The following is a 19,189-nucleotide window of genomic DNA, read 5'->3' on the forward strand; positions in this document are numbered from 1 at the left end:
ACCGGTACGTCCTCTGTGTTATGAGGCGGCGTCTGTGGCCAAAGAGAATAATCTACGTCGGCATTTTGACACCAAACACGGAGCTAAGTATGCAAAAAAATATTCTGCCCCTCTCAACAATGACAAAGTTAATGTCATAACAAAGCTTGTTGCTTTGTATTTATGTTATAATTACAAAGCAACAAGCAAACATTTTTTTTAACATCTATGCAAATATATATATATTATCTGTAACTTGAATAAGTAATACATTCAGAGTTTGACACCCCTGATGTAGGAGAACCTACGGTGGCCCTCTCTAGAGCCAGGGTTTGTCCATTCTGGGCTACCGTAGAAGCATGGCGGTGCAACATGGTGGGCTCTGTGGAAGAGGATCTGCTCCCTCTGTAGATATAAAGGCTCATCATAAGGTAACAAAAACACAATGATTCTTGTTTTCAGGTGTTTATACATTAATTAAAACATACTTATGAACATTATCTTCCATTTCTGCCAAGTCCATTCTTACTAAATTCTCCACTCTGCACCTTTAACAAGAATCCTCCGACCATCGTCCTGCGGTCACCTTGCGTCCCTGTGAGATGTCACGTCTTCTGCCCGTCGGCGTGTCCCGTCTCTGTCCTCTCTGCTGGGACTCGGTGCGTCTGCTCCGCTTTTAAAAAACGAGCCTCTTGAATATATTCAGCTCCAACGAGGCCACGCAGAGATTTCCTCTGGGTGTCAGAGACTTTCTCTATTGTTGCGGCGAATCAGAGATTTACCTTTTGAACCAGAAGCAGAAACCTGCAGAAAATAAGGTCAGAACCAGAAACCACGCAGGGCTCATATTAATCAAACTGACACTTATGATGCTCTAAAGATTCAACAGTACACTCCTACTGACAGCCGTCTGATCATGTGATTGGTAACACTTTATTTCACAGGTCCCTTAATTTTATACTCATTTCCTGGAAATTTTCTGAGTAATTTGCAGGTATTTAATAATTTAACAATAACTTCAGAACATTTTACAGACATTTGAGTGACAGATGCCATCTAGCAGTCATAGTAATTATGACTCGGAGCTGTGCTGCAGTTCACATGATGTTTATATAAGGCGACAAATTACCACATTCATAGTGGCGGGTCAGGTGGATGAATTAACTCTAACTTGCAGTAAGTGGACTTTGGACCAGCTGTGAGTCAGGACAACTTTTTAAACCTGTGATGTTTACTGTTGCCATGACAACACTGTTTCTGAAACCTCAACAACATGGTAGTTTTAACCAAGCAGTAACCTGAAAAATGAAGCCAATGCGGAAGTACCAAAAACAGTTCCTTGAATGGCCACTTGAGGCTCCAAAAGCGAGTCAATCCCCATAGACCCCCATGTTAAAATGCCCAACTTTACAGCAGAAATAAACATGTTTACAGCCTGGTACAAAAAATGGTTTTGGTCTCTGTAGCTAATTTCCTCTTTCATGACAACTGTTTTTTTATAACTGATAACTGATTGATTGGCTGGGAGTTAGGCAGCGTCACACACTGCCAAGATGGCGACGGCCGGAGTGGCTCACTTTGAGCTTCAAAACCGCTCTTCAAAAACCAACGGGTGACGTCACGATAACTACGTCCATATTTTTATACAGTCTATGGGTTTATAACCCAAACTTTGTGTGTTTTTTAAGTGTTTTTTGTACCTAAACCTAACCAGACCTTAACCACAGCGTTGTCACATCATAAAACATCATTATTGTTTAACAGTGATGTGTAACAGTTTTGTAAAGTAATGCTACAGACAGATGATGTTGTCCTGACGATCACCGTCGACAGGTGCGACAGGGCGTCGTTCTGCAGTCACATGGTCGAACCACGTATCTCGTTAAATTTGGAGGAATCGTTGGGATTCACAGACGTGTTGAAAATGAATAAGAGAAACAAAACGAGTGACTGAATCCTCCGTCTTGGACTGTTTTCATCTGTTAAAAGCTTAGATTGATGTGAGCAGTGAGGAGGGAACTTTACAGTCTTTGATCCACGTTAATGCAAGACTTTTATCTCTCCTCTGAGAGAGATAAAAGATCTATCTTTTCTCATGAAACGAGCTGAAGATATATAGATAGATAAGCCTTTTTCATGTATAACATTTCTGGCTACATCAGTTAAAGTGATGTAATTATGTTTTAATATTTCACAAGCTGCAGGAGAGACTTTAAAAGCGGAGACAGTTTAATTCACATGAAATAACGACCACACCGGCGAGCCGAGCCGAGGGACGGGCACAACCAACGCTCTCTCTCTCCGCCTGCTCGGATCATTCCTGCTGCTTTCCCAGAATTCCCAGCCTGGGACACCTCATTAGCCCAGTTCTGTTGAGCGAGAAGACATCGGAGGTGGATGGAGATCATTCCAAGGACGAAGCTGCAGCAGGTATTCCCAGATGTTACTGGAGGTGAGACAAGAGGAAACGAGGCCACACTCTTCTCTTCAAAACGTCCTCATCTCCTCGCGGTGACTCCATCTCTGTCCAAAGTGGGTCATTTTATACACTGTTCTGCCAATTGTACAGATCCTGCTTCGTATCATCATGTAACAAATATAACATTCACTTCTTTTCTTGGCATTTTATAAAAATAGCAATGTGTTTGTGTGTCTTTTAATGTAATGTTTCCTTTTTTTCTCATTGGATTTTGATATTTCTTAAGAAAAAGAAAGAAACCTCATAATTTTCTGATAAGAGCTGTATGACACGCCGGCTGTTTGTTCCACCTCCAGCATGTGAAGATGTGTTTTTACTGTGTGAGAGTTAAATCATGAGAAGATGGCAGCAGCAGCAGCAGCAGCAGCAGCAGCAGAGCCTCTGCAGACCTTTGTTCTCTCTCTTCACTGTGTCAAACTGAAGAACTGGAAGCTGCAAACAGTCTGCAGGCGGAGTCAAGGAGACGCTCACCGTCCTGTCATCAGAGCCTGCATAATGACAGCATGACACGCTGGTGCGGTAGGAAATTCATTTCCCCCAGCCGATGTCCTCATGACACATATTCCACATCAATACTGTTGTTTCCATAGACTTTCCATAGACTCAGAGCAGTTCCCTGTGTGACACAACCAACAGCTGCCAGTGTAAATAACCTGATTCATATTCCCTCTCAGCCGCCTGCTTATTCTCCCACCTCCGACCTGTTAAATCTCTCCAATAAATCTTTTATATGTCGTGATTTTATTTGTTCTTTTAATTTAGATTTTTTTTTTTATGATCACTGGAATGATTCTACTCCATTGGTTGAAGCTACACCCCCATGTTTTACTCTTTTCTCATGAGTTAGCAGTTAAAAATCACTTAAAATGTTCCCCTGTCTTTAACAGCACTTTCCCCACCTTTGAATCACTTCGTTTCCTGGTAAAAGGCTCCCGTGTTGTGTTTCTAATGCAGGAATTCTCTGACCTTCTGTCCTTCGTCGTGCCTAGATATGATAGAATTTTAATACTTGTCACTGATTTTATGCAGCTTATTGAGTCTTTTGACAATCTGTTAGGGAACCTACTCATGTAGAGGGACACACTCTTGACCTTGTACTTTCCTTTGGTTTGCCCCTGTATCATCTTGAGACAAAGGATATGTGTGTTTCTGACCGAAAGGCAATTATTTTTGATGCACAGGCACTTCTGTCTACCTCCTCTCCACTCAGCTCTCGCATTTTTAGCTCAACTGAGATTTTCTTTGCACCTCACGGTGACGTAACTTCCATGACATCCCACAGTCAGACTGGTGAACTGGTCAATCATTTTAATCAAAATCCGTCTGGTGGTGCTCGACTCCATAGCTCCTCTCAAAAATAGGAGGTCAAAACCTCGAGCTGTTTTGTGGCTCAGTGATAAAACTCGGGCCTTTCTAAGAGTAAGTAGAAAAAAGCTGAGCATAAATGGAAGACTAATAAAAAAGGATGCAAGACCTCTGCTGACCATAGATTCTGTCATTAGCCTTCCTGCAGCCACAGCCTTGAAGTCTCGACAGAGAAGTGTGAGGAATTTTTAGCTTGTTTTACTCAAAAGGTTGATAATATAAGATGTCAGATCTCGCCTGCTGACAGGGACTTATGTTATGTCCCCTAACTGAGCTGTTTTAAATTGTTTTCAACCAATTTCTTTATTGTTTTTAAAGCATATTGTATTTCAAATGAGTCCTAGCACCCTTTCTATTGTCAACAGTTCTCTGGCTACAGGTACTTTTCCTTCTAGTTTTAAGCATGTAGTAATCCAGCCTCTCCTTAAAAACCCCCAGCCTTGATCCGTCTAATCTCAGTAAAAATTTAGAAAAAACAGTTTTACACAATTAGTATCTTTTCTAAACCATAATGACATTTTTTGAAAAGTTCCAGTCAGGTTTTAGGGTGCTACACAGCACAGAAACAGCCAGAAGTAGCTCATGACCTCCTCCTCACTGCAGACGCAGGAGAAAGCTCAGTCTTAATTCTTCTAGATCTGAGTGCGGCATTCGACACCATAGATAATACTATTTTCATTAAGTGCCTTGAACAGTGGGTAGGTATCTCAGACTTAGAATGAAGCTGGTTTAAATCCTATTTATATAGTATTTTCTTCGTCACAATATGTTAGTCATCATCATCCACAGCAGACATCACCTGTGGGGTTCCACAGGGCTCAGTTCTCGGCCCCATACTCTTCTCCCTCTACATGCTTCCACTTGGTTATATAATTCATAAGCACAATGTTTCTTTTCACAGTTATGCTGATGACACACAGCTATATCTATCCCTAAGACATGATGATCCCAATGGCTTTAACACCTATTATATAGTCAATTGTGAACAAGGGAGTGGCCTCAGACACAATCACAGATGAACTAAAACACTGAAAGTCAAACTGAAAGTGAGTGCACCTGAAATGTTGCTGATAATCTGCCATTTCACAGGATAACTGTGTGAGCACAAATACAGTAAGTACAGTAGGTCAAAGTTGAAGCAGGTCATATCAGAGTTACTACAATTTCAGCTTTTTTTAATTTCACATTCACGTTAAGTCGTAATTACGACTGGGAAATTGAGATTTTTCCAAATGCTCTGATATAGCCGACTTGGCACTTATCGATGTGGAAGTGCCTGAAAACCAAGCAAACATCACATGTTCAATGTAATTAAACCCAATTTTAATGGATATAATGTAACTTTGTCAATGCACAATATTTTACACCCTCATACAACCTTCCCAAGTTGTCAGATGACGTGAACACGCACAAGTACTAAATATGGGAATCTTTCTAATCCTTCCCATCTATCCGACATAGTGTCACATAGTATTAAGTGGAATCCAGTTAAGAAGGAGTTAAGCTGCTGCACTCTTCTACTCTGAAAGCTCTCAGTGGAGGATTGGACTGTTGGCTAATGAACAAACCATCTTTGATGTATAATAAAACTGAAAAATTCTCTATGAATCATTAATCAAAAACACAGATGCTAGTGAATAGATTTAAATAAAACTTTAGAGAAAGATCTTTGGTCTCTATTTGGGAGACAAAGTTCGTCTAAGTCTGGCAATGTTCTATATTTTTCTTCTTGTCAACAAATCTCATGTTTGGATCCAAACCAACTATGAACTGATCTACTAACAAGTATTGTGTGTGTATCAAAGCCTGATATATCTTATTCCTCCGTTGTTGTCCAGAAACTATTAAAAACAGGTCAGTGAGTCACACTGGGTGACATGTTCCTTCATCATGAAGAGTTTGGTCAAGTTAGTTTGTTTAGAAACGGCTCCAAAGACTAATAACAGCATCATGTTTTCAGTCTCTGGAGAGTAGTTCTGTGTAAGGCAGACGCCACTGAGCATGTGCAGGAATGTGGTTCTGTTTACAGCTTTGATAGCTTGTTCTGCTACATATCACAACCTCCTGACTTTGTATTGAAGTCTTTTGAAAAGTTTCCAATATCTGCGTCAGAGTCTGATCAATACAAAGACAAGAACTATACGTCTGACACAAGAGGAAATGGTGGGAGTTGATGTACTTGTATGAGCTACAGTGTCCAGAAGAGGAAATACAACAGCTGAGAGACGTTAGCTCAGTCTTAGTCTAAGCACTGATATAACTTTGGGTTCAAAACTTGGATTCTTTATTTCCTCCCATGATCAACAACAGATTACACGATGTGAAGGGAGAAAGTGGAATTTCTGTTGTGTATATGATCATGTGGTCTGGACATTTCTCTTCATTTGCTAATGCTAACTTCATTCAGAAGACATGGAAAACAATACAATCCACGTTTCCTGTTCCTAAAGACAGTACAGACCTACTAGAATATTTCACTGCTGGTTTGGTTCTGCACATGAGATTTTTTGACGATAAGAAAAATATAGAAAATTGACAGCTATATGCTAGACAACTATAAAGTTTTTCCTCTATGTTGTAGTTACTCACAATACCAACACCTTTGATTTTGTTATGCTGAAGTTTCAAGACCTTTTGCCACCACCTCAGTACATGTGAACAGAATTTACTGTTTGAATCAGTATCTCAAGTCGTGGACATTTCTCTCACAGCAGTTTGGACAAGTTAGCATCCATGAAGATTTTATTTCTGTTTCCTTCTGACTGAGATAATGATATGAGATAAAATAAAAGCGTGAGTTAACTTCAGCAGCATGTATTCTGCTCCTGCTGCTTCTCAGTTTGCAGTAAATTAGCTTCCATTGTCAGAAACGGCCTCTCGTCCATGTGATCAGATAGCAGCTTCACAGACTGGAAACATCAATGCTGGAACCAGTAACGACTAACACACTGATGACGACCAACGAACCGCGCTGGCTTCACACAGCTGCCGAGAAAAACAGCCCGACACTCAGCAGATGAATGAGACTTAATGAGATGGAGCCACGAAAGAAAAATACAGATAAGATGTTGAAAGATGTAAATATTTGATGCTGTTTGTCTTTTAGGGGGATGATGATAATGACGATGCAGAGGATGCAAACATCAAACCTAAAGTTCTTTTCTTTCTTTCGTGCTTTCTTCTCATCCGTCCCTCCTTGTTCTTGCCTCAGAGGTTGATGGTTTGTTTTTTCACCTTCATCTGCTGAAGGAGGAAAGTTTGTCTGTGCACACTTTAAATCCCAGTTTAACACGTGTACCTACTACTTTCTCAAGTTTTTTGGTGTAAGAATGCCAGAAAATGGTGAATGTCGATCGGTGACTCCCAGAGTCCATGATGATGTCCTCAAATGTCTTGTATTGTTCACAACCCAAAGATATTGAGTTTACTGTCATAGAAACCAGAAAATGTTGTCATTTTTTTCTTAAAAAATGACTCCAAACGATTAAGTGATAATCAAAGGGAGAAGGAGGAGATGTCAATTTAAGGATTTTAACGAGGTAATTGGATTTATTTTTGTGGGAAAAAAGCATATCAGACACACTCTATTGTTGCAAGCAGAGTGCAAACATAATGTCAGCGGAGGAGTGTGAACTACTTACTGCACAGAAGAAAGAAGAAAGAGAACAGTGAAGATGAGATGTGTGACCTTTCAAATGGTCACAGAGGAAGGATGAAGAACTCCTGTCTGAATGAAGGTGTGAAAGTTCAGTTCCAAATGAAAGAGGTCAGCTTTCTCCTCTTGTTTCATGCTATAATGACCCAAACTGCAATGCTTGCATCTTGTTAAAGGACGGGTTCACAGTTTTTCAAGTCTATCTTAAACCAGCAGTCAGGTGTCCATAGTAACAGTGAAAGAGGTTTTCCTCGCTGTAATCATTCCTCCTGTTCATACTGGATATTAAAAGATCCTTCAAATGTGCTTTCAATGGAAGTGATTGAGGCCAAAATCCACAGTGTGTCCACACAGTCATTTAAAAGTCTGTGTGAAGCTTCTATTCAGCTTCAGCAGTCTGAGTTAGTCATATCAAGTGGATATCTGACACATTTACAGTCTTTTTAGCATCAAATTCCCTCTTTGTGTTTCCTCGGACAGTGTTTCCCTGTTGAGCTGCAGGTGGAAGAATAGTAACAAAAAGAGGAACTTTGGCACTAAAAAGACTGTAACGTTGAAAGATATCTACTTGATTTGACTCATTTGGACGCTGAAGCTTCATATTAGCTTCAGATAAACTGTTAAATACATTTTTTGCACAGAAGGAGGACTGTGGATTTTGTCCTCCATCACTTCCATTGTAAGGTCATTATGAAGGGATCTTCTAATGGTCAGTATGAACAGGAGGAATGATTACAGCAAGAAAAACGGGTTTCTCTGTTCATTTGGGCTCCTGACTGTTGTTTTAGGACAGACTTGAAAAACTGTGAACCCGCCCTTTAAAGCGACTATAACTAACAACAGTGAAGGAAACAGTTTAGAGGATTTAGGCTACTGACCATCCAACAGCTAGCGTTAGGGTAGCCTCAAAGACTGCACACAGAGCTCCGCTGCACGACTCACACATCTGAACTCTGAACTAAACACGCGTCACGTAGGTCCTAAATGAATTAAATAATAAATAAATGCGTTCCCTTGGCTAACATCAGCAAACCAGCTAAGAGCACACAACATAAGAGCGTCTGCCAGCTGAAGACAACACTGATGATATCAACCCTCCATTAATCCTGTAAGACAGCGAACACGCCGACCCCCAAGTGTAAAAGTAACCTTACTGTTACTGACACAAGTAATTATATTACTGTAGCGAGTTACAAAGTAATGTGTTACTGCCCAATGCAGACACCAACACATTTTTGCCCCAGTTAGCCGCACCAACAGTAAATGATCTGTTTGCGTTCTTTCCATTGATTTTGTATGAAGTTCGTATGAAGAGGCCACAGCATCTAGACTGGAATAAATTATTTATCATAAATTAGAAGGTTGAGAGCAAACAAGATTTATTCCTGCTTTAGAGGAAAATCTAAAGTGATTCTTTAACACCTTACTAATCCCTAAATTCGTGGGTTTTTTATGTGGCTTTAAAGGTATTTTACAACCAGCGTGTGTCACATGACAGTCAGACACAGTTCAGGCTGACATTAGACACGGTTGGTAAATTTATCCTCTCAGATCACCGTGACAACATGGATGTAGACATCACATAAACCAGCTTTTCAACAAGAATGAACGTTTTAAAGTTCATCCGTGACTTGAGTGAAGCCTCCAGCCAGAGTCCTGTGTTTATGTGTCTGAGTCAGGTAGCAGTCAGAGAAATATTAAAATTGTTTGGAAAAATTCACATACAAACATCTTTGCGTCTCCTCGGGCTCTCTGTGTCTCTTTCTCTTGTTTGGCATGAATCTTCAATCTTAATATAGCTTCAACAAATCCTCTTTCTTCCTGTTGGTGACATTTTATAATCTGGCGTTAAATGAGATTACTAAACAACAACAGTCAAGTGGAAATGTGCTTGATATGTGTTTAAATTCTGATCTCAGCGTACTGTTGGCAGCGTAGTCTGGAGAAAGTTTGAAGAAGTATAATTTAATAAAATGATGTATAATTATTATTATTATTAAATGTGAGATTTTGATAATAAAGACAAAATACTTTGATAAAAAAGGGATGATTGTGTTTCTTTGACATTTTGTCTTGATGCCTTTTATGTTTTATGTAAATCACTTTGAATTGCCTTGTTGTTGAAATGTGCTGTACAAATAAACTTGTCTTGGCTGTAAAATTAGAGCTTAAAATTAAATTATATGCAAAACCATGACTTTATTCTTGTAATATTTTGTTTTAATGGGGAGAAAAATCTAATTCATCTTGTGATACTCTTTTTCTTTTAAAATTACAATTTGAGAGTTAAACTTGTCTTGAAAACATCAGTCAGGAGCCTAAATGAACATTAAACCTGTTTTTCGTGCTGTAATCATTCCTCCTGTTCATACTGACCATTAGAAGATCCCTTCATAATGACCTTACAATGGAAGTGATGGAGGACAAAATCCACAGTCCTCCTTCTGTGCAAAAATGTATTTAAAAGTTTATCTGAAGCTAATATGAAGCTTTAGCGTCCAAATGAGTCAAATCAAGTAGATATCTTTCAACGTTACAGTCTTTTTAGTACCAAAGTTCCTCTTTTTGTTACTATACTTCCACCACAGCTCAACAGGGAAACACTGTCCAAGGACCAGAAAGCAGAACGTTTAGTATTTTGAGACGATATATTACTTAAAATATTAATTGATTATCAAAACTGTTGTAGAGTCATTTTTGTGTTGATTGACTAATCTCATAGGATTTCTTCAATATGAATGCAGTCATAGGGCTGCAACTAACAATTATTTTCATTTTCCGTATATTGATAGCCATTTTTCTTTATTGATTAGTTAATTAGTCTATAAGATGTCAGAAAGTGGATAAAAATGTCAAAGAAGACATCTTCAGATGTTTTCTTTTATTCAACCAACCGTCCAAAGCTCCACATTCAGTTTACAATCATATAAAACAGAAGAAAGCAGCAAATCCTCACATTAAAGAAACTGCAATCAAATGATCTGATGCTAAAAAGACTGTAAATGTGTCAGATATCCACTTGATATGACTAACTCAGACTGCTGAAGCTGAATATAAGCTTCACATCTACTTCATCTTCTAATGGTCAGTATGAACAGGAGGAATGATTACAGCATGAAAAACAGGTTTAATGTTCATTTGGGCTCCTGACTGTTGGTTTAAGACAAACTTGAAAAAACTGTGAACCCATCCTTTAAGGTTATATGGGGTTAGGGGCTGAGGAATGCATTATGTCAATGAGCGTCCCCATAAGGATAGAAAAACAAACGTGTGTGTGTGTAGAATGTATGTGTGTGCGTGTAGAACAGAACAGAATAAAACTCCTTGACATCACATGATGATGTCAAAAAGGAATATTCTTTTGTGACATCACACACTGTCCCTTGACCCAGTCTGGAATTAGAGCATCTCTACAGATCACATCATTTCAGTCCTGGACTGTGAACCGAGTACATCTCAACCACGAGAACACAACCCGTCTCTCCAAGACCAAAGCGTCAAGAAAGAGAAAAGCTTGAAAAAGAAACGAAGAAGAGCAAAGACAGTAGAAAGGAAAATGTCTCAACACAGAAAGGTACTTAATCAATCCTTTAACTAAAGTGGTTGAGCAGTACATTACTTGAGTATTTCCATTTTAGGCCACGTTACACTTCTACTCCACTACATTTCAAATTGTATTATTGATGTTCTCTCAGAACAAGATTTTACACATAAAACATACAATCAGTTTATGAAATATGATGCACTGGTATTGATTAAACAACCCAACAGTATATAGTAGTAAAACTTAGCTTCACATCAACCATCTAAAACAGATTACAGTTATGATACAATGATACACACTGACCGGGGCCATTCTGCATATGAAATAATGCTTTTAATATTTTTGGACTTCAAAGGAGGTTCACAGTTTTTCTAGTCTGTCTTAAAACAACAGAAGAGGGAATTTTGCATTAAAAAAAAACAACTTTTAAAGCAGCCTAGTCACCAGAATAAAATGTTGGTATTGTATGTTTCTGCAAACCACAGATACGTTGAATCTCTACATCTCAATAGATTTAATACGTAGCATATCAACATTTCTACAGTACGTATCATAGGGAAAGTGACGTAGTTCAGATGACATCTATATAAGCTAAATTCCATGATAGGAGGAGGCAGGTTGGGCGGTTGGTTAGTTGCATGACACAAAGCTGCATAAGCATCAAAGCAGCAGAGACCACTGCTCGCTTCCCGTTTCAACTGATATTTTTAGCAAGACGTCGGGACATTTGCAGCTGTTATTCTCTTTTTCTAAATAAGTGGTTACCAAACCTCATGACATAAAACATAATTATTCAACTAATAACGGCCAGAACTGTAATTCTATCAATACATTCAAGGCCAAAGTAAAAAATCAGCTAAAGAGGAATCAGCTGTGTGACCACTGAGCCTAGTTTACATTATTAATTTTAATTGACATTGTGGGTGTATGTGATGTGCTGTTGTGTGTAGCTTTGTATTTTGTATGGTATGTTCTTTGTTGGGGGGGAGGGGGGTTGTTGTTGTTTTTTGGGGGGGGGGTTTGCTTTGTACTGTTTGTTGTTGTGCTGTTGTATGTTTTGATTGTAATGGACTACGGATGCAAATTAGCTTCAAGCTAAGTCTGGTGCAGTGCATCATTTATATTTAATACTGCAAACTGTCCTGTTCAATAAATCAATCAATTTAATGCAGCGTTCAGCATATCTGTGGTTTGCAGAAATGTACAATGCCAACATTTTATTCTGGCGATTTGGTTTTTTGAAGATAGCCACTTGATTTGACTAATTTAGTCTGCTGCACATATTAGCTTCATATAAACTACTGAATATGTTTTCGCACAGAATGATGACTGTGGATTTTGTCCTTCATTACTTACATTGTAAGCGCTTTATGAAAGGATCTTCTGGTCAGTATGAACAGGAAGAATACAGCAAGAAAAACATGTTTCACTGTTCATTTAGGCTCATGATTGATGTTTTAAGACAGACCAAACTAGAAGAATTGCGTTAAACTCTCAAATTGTAATTTTAAAGAAAAATTAAATTTCAGATGAAGGAATTTTAGTTTTGTTATGTGGTATTGCTACTTTTACTAAAGTAAAAGTTCTGAATATTTCTCCTCCAATGGAGGGTATGAAATAGTTTTGTATTTGTTGGTTTTGGCGAATGAGAAAGAGGACAACAGCAGAAGCTCTGCATGCAAGTGATGTGAGTTGTTGCACCAAAGAGATTTTTCTTTCCTTAACAACTGTTTGTTATAACCAGCAAATAGACTTTTCTGCTCTAGAAAGTTAATACTTGTGTGTGAATCAATGCATGTTTGATAAAATAATATCAACCCAAAGGTTTACTTTTTCCAGAGCTTTAAATTGCATACCACAATCTTCAAGCGTCATCACATTCAATCATGTCATAACAAGTGGTCACTGATAGTTATTATAATTAATGAAAGCAATTTAAAGATATACGTATGTCAATTAAAAGCACATTTATATAGGGAAATCAGTTAGTATGGTTTGCTGGAGAATATGAGAAGACAGTAGCAATGTTTTGGGGTTGTTGTTACTCACCTGAAGCTTGATTGAAGTCATCTGGTGCTGACAGCTGTGTACAGATGAATGACTGAAAATCTGTTGCTATTGCCTAAAAAGTTAAAACACAAAGATCATATGAGTCGTGAAAAGTACAAGAAGGTAGAAATGAATCGTTACTGCTTTAACAATCCACCAAATTACTAATGTGAAGTCCCCCAGCCATTTATAGTCATACTTATCACTAGATTATGTGTTATATCACAGGTTCAACAGTAGTAGTAATAGTGTCTTACAGTTTTCCCTTGTATGTTTTTCTCCAACAGAATAAAGATGTCAAACAAAGCCCTCTGGATCCAGACATGGAGAATGAGGCAGACCAGATCGCTGACACGCTGGTCTCAGAGACACTGGATCGGGCTGCTGGCAATATCAATGAACTGATGCAGTCGATCAGCCGGTGGGAGACTGAGGAACACTCTAAGTCAGCAGCTGATCACGACAAGGATGCATCCTCAGTGGCTTGTTGCACCAACCAAAAACTGGGGCAGGAGTTGCACAGGTTTTTTAACATGCGGCGAGTGTTTGCAGAGCACCGTGAACAGGACGTCACAGAGGAAGACCTAATGACAGAGATGGATGCAGGTTCCAGCAACTCCAAAAACATGAAACCTAGTGAGATGTCAATATCCTCCAGTAAGGACATCAGTGTCACTGTAAAGGCTGACAAGACACAAACATCCAGTAAGTCAGACACAAAAAAGGATGGACAGACTGGAAAATATAACAGGTTTTTGAAGTCTGCAGGGAAGAGAGTGACATTCTTTACAAAGAAGAGCGGGAACAAGGTTCACCCAGCTCCAGACCAACACGAGGAAGAGGCAGCCAAGTCAAGCAGTCAGAGCTCTTCACTTCCTCAAAAGGCATCCTCCGTCACAGTGTGCTCCAGAGCTGACATCAGGACTACTACCAAATCAGATCTGAGCACTATCCCTCTGGAACTAGTGGATGTGGACAACAAAGATGAGAATGTCACACCAGAGGAATTCATGGAGGAAGACCTGGTTACAGATATGGATGGATGTATGGATGTTGTCGGATCAGCCACCAGCGACTCACCATCCAAAGACATTGAGACAAAGCCAATTGAGATGTCCCCCACTGCCTCAGCATCCGCCAGTAAGGACATCAGTGTCACTGTAGAGGCTGACAAGACTCAAACATCCAGTAAGTCAGACTCAAAAAAGGAAAGACAGACTGGAAGATATGCCAGGTTTTTTTGTAACACGGTGAAGTCTACGGGTAAGAGTGCAACGCTCTTCAGAAAGAAGAGAGAGAACAAGGGTCACCCAGTTCCAGACCAACATGAGGAAGAGGTAGCTGAGTCGAGCATACAGAGCTCTTCACTTCCTCAAGAGGCATCCTTCGCCATCTCAGTTCACTACACTGATGACATCAGGACTGCTACCAAATCAGATCTGAGCACTGTCCCTCTGGAACGGGTGAATGTGGACAACAAAGATCAGGATGTCACAACGGAGGAATTCATGGGGAAGGACCTGGTTACAGCTATGGATGTAACACCAGGAACCTCCCAGGTCCAGCAAGGATCAGAATATGTGGATGAGGTCGTCGGATCAGCCACCAGCGACTCACCATCCAAAGACATTGAGACAAAGCCAATTGAGATGTCCCCCACTGCCTCAGCATCCGCCAGTGAGGACATCAGTGTCACTGTAGAGGCTGACAAGACTCAAACATCCAGTAAGTCAGACTCAAAAAAGGATAGACAGACTAGAAGATATACCAGGTTTTTTTGTAACACAGTGAAGTCTACGGGTGAGAGTGCAACGGTCTTTGGAAAAAAGAGCGGGAACAAGGGTTACCCAGTTCCAGACCAACACAAGGAAGAGGTAGCTGAGTCAAGCATACAGAGCTCTTCACTTCCTCAAGAGGCATCCTTTGTCATCTTAGTTCGCTCCACTGCTGCCAAATCAGATCTGAGCATTGTCCCTCTGGAACGGGTGGATGCGGACAACAAAGATCAGGATGTCACAACAGAGGAATTCATGGAGGAAGACCTGGTTACAGATATGGATGCAACACTAGGAACCTCTCAGGTCCAGCTAGGAGCAGAACATGTGGATGAGGTTGTTGGATCAGCCACCAGTGACTCACCATCCAAAGACATTGAGACAAAGCCAATTGAAATGTCCCCCACTGCCTCAACATCCTCCAATGAGGACATCAGTGTCCCTGTAGAGGCTGACAAGACTCAAACATCCCCTAAGTCAGACAAGGAGAGACAGACTGGAAGATATGCCAGGTTTTTGTACAAAACAGCGAAGGCTGCGGGGAAGAGTGTGACGAAACTCTTTAGAAAGAAGAGTGGGGACAAGGGTTACCCAGCTCCAGATCAACATGAGGAAGAGGTAGCTGAGTCAAGCAGTAAGAGCTCTTCACCTCCTCAAGAGACATCCTCCCTCACCTCAGTGCGCTCCAGTGATGACATCAGGACTGCTGCCAACTCAGATCTGAGCACTGTCCCTCTGGAACTGGTGGATGTTGACAACAAAGATCAGGATTTAACACTAGAGGAATTCATGGAGGAAGACCTGGTTACAGATATGGATGCAACACCAGGAACCTCTCAGGTCCAGCTAGGGGCAGAACATGTGGATGAGGTCGTCGGATCAGCCACCAGCGACTCACCATCCAAAGACATTGAGACAAAGTCAATTGAGATGTTCCCCACTGCCTCAACATCCGCCAGTAAGGACATCAGTGTCACTGTAGAGGCTGACAGGACACAAATATCCAGTGAGTCAGACTCAAAACATGAGATACAGACTGAAAGATATACCAGCTTTTTGTCTAAGGTGAAGTCTGCGGGGAAGAGCGTGACAAAGCTCTTTAGAAAGAAGAGCGGGAACACGGGTCACCCAGCTCCAGACCAACATGAGAAAGAGGCAGCCGAGTCAAGCAGTCAGAGCTCTTCACCAACTCGAGACCTGGTTACAGACATGAATGCAACACCAGGAACCTCTCAGACAAAACCAAGTGGGATGTCCCCCACTGCCTCCACTGAGAACATCAGTGACACTGCAGAGGCTGACCGGACACAAACATCCAGTGAGTCAGACTCAAAAACTGAGAGACAGACAGGCAGAGGTACCAGTGTTGTCATACAAAGGAGGAAGTTCATGGACTTCTTCAGAAAGAACAAAATTCACCCTATTCCGGAGGAAGAGGATGATGCATCAGACAGTCAGAGTACACCAAGCTCTTCGTCTCCTCAAGTGGCATCCACCCCCACCCACATGCACTCCAGTGAGGACATGAATACTGCTGTGAAAGCTTGCCCGAGCCATGCCCCTCTGGTACTGGTTGATGTTGACGATGAAGATATAGTATCAGAACCACTCCCCATCAGATCATCACCAGCAGCAGGGCATTGTGAAGACATGGTCATGGACAGGTACTCCACCCCAGGACCCTCAGGCCAAGACAAACATCCCCAACCATCCCAGGAAGGCAGTAGAGCAGCAGTACAGCTCCATGGACTGAAACACGTCTTTTACATCATCATTAAAGAATTCTATGGCAGCCTCACTGACGAGTAAGTTATCTAATTCTCTCACTGAAACTCATTTTAACACTTGAGTACATTTGTGACATTTGTTGTGTACAATTTTATTTTTGTCTTACCATGTTGCTTTGTTTTCTTTTTCTTTTTCAGGCAGCTGGAGGAAATAAAGAGAGGTGTTTACAACATGGATGTGAAGGAGCAGATCATTGACATGGGTATGGAGGTGTTAAGGCATTCCATAGAGGCCATCACATACGCTCTATCACAGGCCATCAATCAATCATCCGCTCCGCAGTATGGCACCATGACAAGTCCCACTTGTTCCGAGGAATGCAATACAGAGCAAGTTGGCCAGAACTTGCCCTCAGAGCTTGTCAGGGAGAGCTTTGCCATCACTGACGATGACATCCGGACAAGTGTGAAAAGCTCCTTAGGCATGGCTTTTTGTGACGTGCTTCGTTCAGACAGGACAATTAAAATACCACCCAAACTCACTGCGACCATTGTGAAAACGGTCACTGACGAGCTCAACTCCCTTTTGTCAGAGACCATACAAGCCTCACTGGACGAAGTATCCTCCATTGTTCCTACTGCCACCTGCTGCCAGTTTTCAAGTTGCAGAAGATGCAAGGAGATGCTGATGGGAGTTGTCACAAGAATGAAGTTCTGGCTCACATTTCAAGACATTGCAAGGAATCAGAGATATTCAGATCCTCACACTGACAATTCCAGATTTGTGACTGCAAGTGACAGCAAAGACCCCAAGAAGACTTTGCTGTGGTGGAGCTGCTTAATAAGATGGTGGAGACGTGAAAGCCAGATACAGGCGGAGCAGGTTGTCGATTCATCTGGAGATAGCCGCTCTTTGACTCCTGAAACAACATCCACCAGCTCTTCAGCTGAAAATGGGGACACCATGTCAGAGGAGAGCAGAAACAGCCCACCTCCACACTCCACTGGCTACTTTCCACCAGCTAATCTCGAGGATAATACCACTATCTCAGATTACCCAGAGAGTCCATCTGTGGCCGAAACTCAGTACAGTGACTCGAGTGCTGAGAGCAGCAACGGAGTCTGCCGAGTCCTCTGCAAGGTATGGATGCATTCATATTTAAATTGAAATTGAGTAGACCAGATTGAAACAAAACAGAGTAGAACAAATAAGACACAATAAGATTTCAGAGTTCACAGTTCAGTTATGTTGAATAGACCAGCGAAGCCCCTAAGAAGGCTTCATGGTGAGCTATCTGTTATAATCTCAAAGAAGTAAGTTAAAGGCATCTGGACTTCTTGTTTGGTCTTGATGAACTTTCCCTTTCTTTCCTCATATAACTTAATCTGAAAGCATGAGAATCAGGTCAAAAAGTTTGATTTAACAACTTTGGGCATTGAAGTTCATTTTACTGACAATACGGATAACTTTTATTGCAATTTTGACTTGCAATAGAGGATTTTTACCTTGTACTCTTTATTTTAGTTAAAGGGGAAATATCATGCTTTTTGTGATTTTCTATTGTTTTTATATTATTATGATGTCGAATGGTAAACATGGTTATACTTCCCACCATGGGACCATGACCATGGAATTGGGAGGGGGGCCTTAAAGAGACAGGAGCTAAAAATAAGGATTTTTTTAAACCTGTAAATCATGCAAAGATATTCCAGTAAAGCCCCAGAATAAAAATATACACTTGGAAGTATGCAGAATTTGTCCCCTGTAAGGATCTGAGCTCCCTGAACTTACCTTTTTTTTGTTTTGTTTTTTTTTTTCTTCAAATTTCCAAAAAGGGCAAGAGCAAGAAAGAAGAAATGGCGGCTTCAACTCAAGAAGACACCATTCGGACCAAAAAGCATTCTCTGCTGAAAATAATCTGGAAGTGCTGCTGCTGCCTGTGCTGCTGTTGCTGTAACGATGCTCTAGAATGAAAACCTTTACCTTTACCAACCCAAAACCCAACTCTACACCCTCTTTCTACCTTCCTACTTTCCTTCTACTCCCCTTCTTCCCTTTCTCACCCTTTCACCCTACTTTCTTCCCCCAACCCTACTCTTTCTCCCCTCTTTATACCCCCCTGCTTTCCCTCTACTCCCCCTCCTCCCTTTCTCCCCTTTTTCCACCCTACTTCAACTCTTAACCCTACTCTTTCTCCCCTCTTTCCACCCCCCTACTTTCCCTCCTCCCTTTCTCCCCCTTTTCACCCTACTTTCATCCCCCAACCCTACTCCTTCTCCCCTCTTAATACCCCGCTGCTTTCCCTCTACTCCCCCTCCTCCCTTTCTCCCCTTTTTCCACCCTACTTCAACTCTTAACCCTACTCTATCTCCCCTCTTTCTACCCCCCTACTTTCCCTCTTCCCTTCCTCCCCCTTTCACCCTACTTTCATCCCCCAACCCTACTCTATCTCCCCTCTTTCTACCCCCCTACTTTCCCTCCTCACTTCCTCCCCCTTTCACCCTACTTTCATCCCCCAACCCTACTCTTTCTCCCCCCTTTCCTATCCTTTCCTATCCTTTCCTATCCTTAATAAACTACCTAAAAATAATATAGATTGTATTGGTTTTTTTCGG

The 19,189-nt window shown here is 41.0% G+C and overlaps 1 protein-coding gene and 1 long non-coding RNA gene across 2 annotated transcripts; one reads left to right on the forward strand and one right to left on the reverse strand.

Annotated features, from left to right (window-relative positions):
* Nucleotides 1-486: 486 nt before the first annotated feature.
* On the reverse strand, nucleotides 487-13,417 carry LOC121904916. Its single transcript, XR_006098311.1, has 3 exons — nucleotides 13,329-13,417; nucleotides 13,072-13,144; nucleotides 487-761 (listed from the first exon to the last, which is right to left on the reverse strand). It is a non-coding gene; the product is annotated as an uncharacterized LOC121904916 (long non-coding RNA).
* On the forward strand, nucleotides 10,886-19,081 carry LOC121904915. The gene is made up of 4 exons (XM_042422711.1): nucleotides 10,886-11,052; nucleotides 13,359-16,651; nucleotides 16,772-17,714; nucleotides 18,410-19,081. Exons 1-4 carry the CDS (start codon nucleotides 11,035-11,037, stop codon nucleotides 18,545-18,547), a joined length of 4,392 nt encoding a protein of 1,463 aa, XP_042278645.1. The 5' UTR covers nucleotides 10,886-11,034; the 3' UTR covers nucleotides 18,548-19,081.
* The last annotated feature ends 108 nt before the right edge of the window (nucleotides 19,082-19,189 follow it).

Source organism: Thunnus maccoyii, chromosome 10 (genome assembly GCF_910596095.1).
Source record: "Thunnus maccoyii chromosome 10, fThuMac1.1, whole genome shotgun sequence".
NCBI lineage: Eukaryota > Metazoa > Chordata > Actinopteri > Scombriformes > Scombridae > Thunnus > Thunnus maccoyii.

Bases quoted from the DNA above. Each gene is read 5' to 3' on its own strand.
- LOC121904915 (XM_042422711.1), top strand. The intron at 16,652-16,771 runs GTAAGTTATCTA...TTTCTTTTTCAG, and splicing joins TATGGCAGCCTCACTGACGA to GCAGCTGGAGGAAATAAAGA. The intron at 17,715-18,409 runs GTATGGATGCAT...ATTTCCAAAAAG, and splicing joins TCTGCCGAGTCCTCTGCAAG to GGCAAGAGCAAGAAAGAAGA.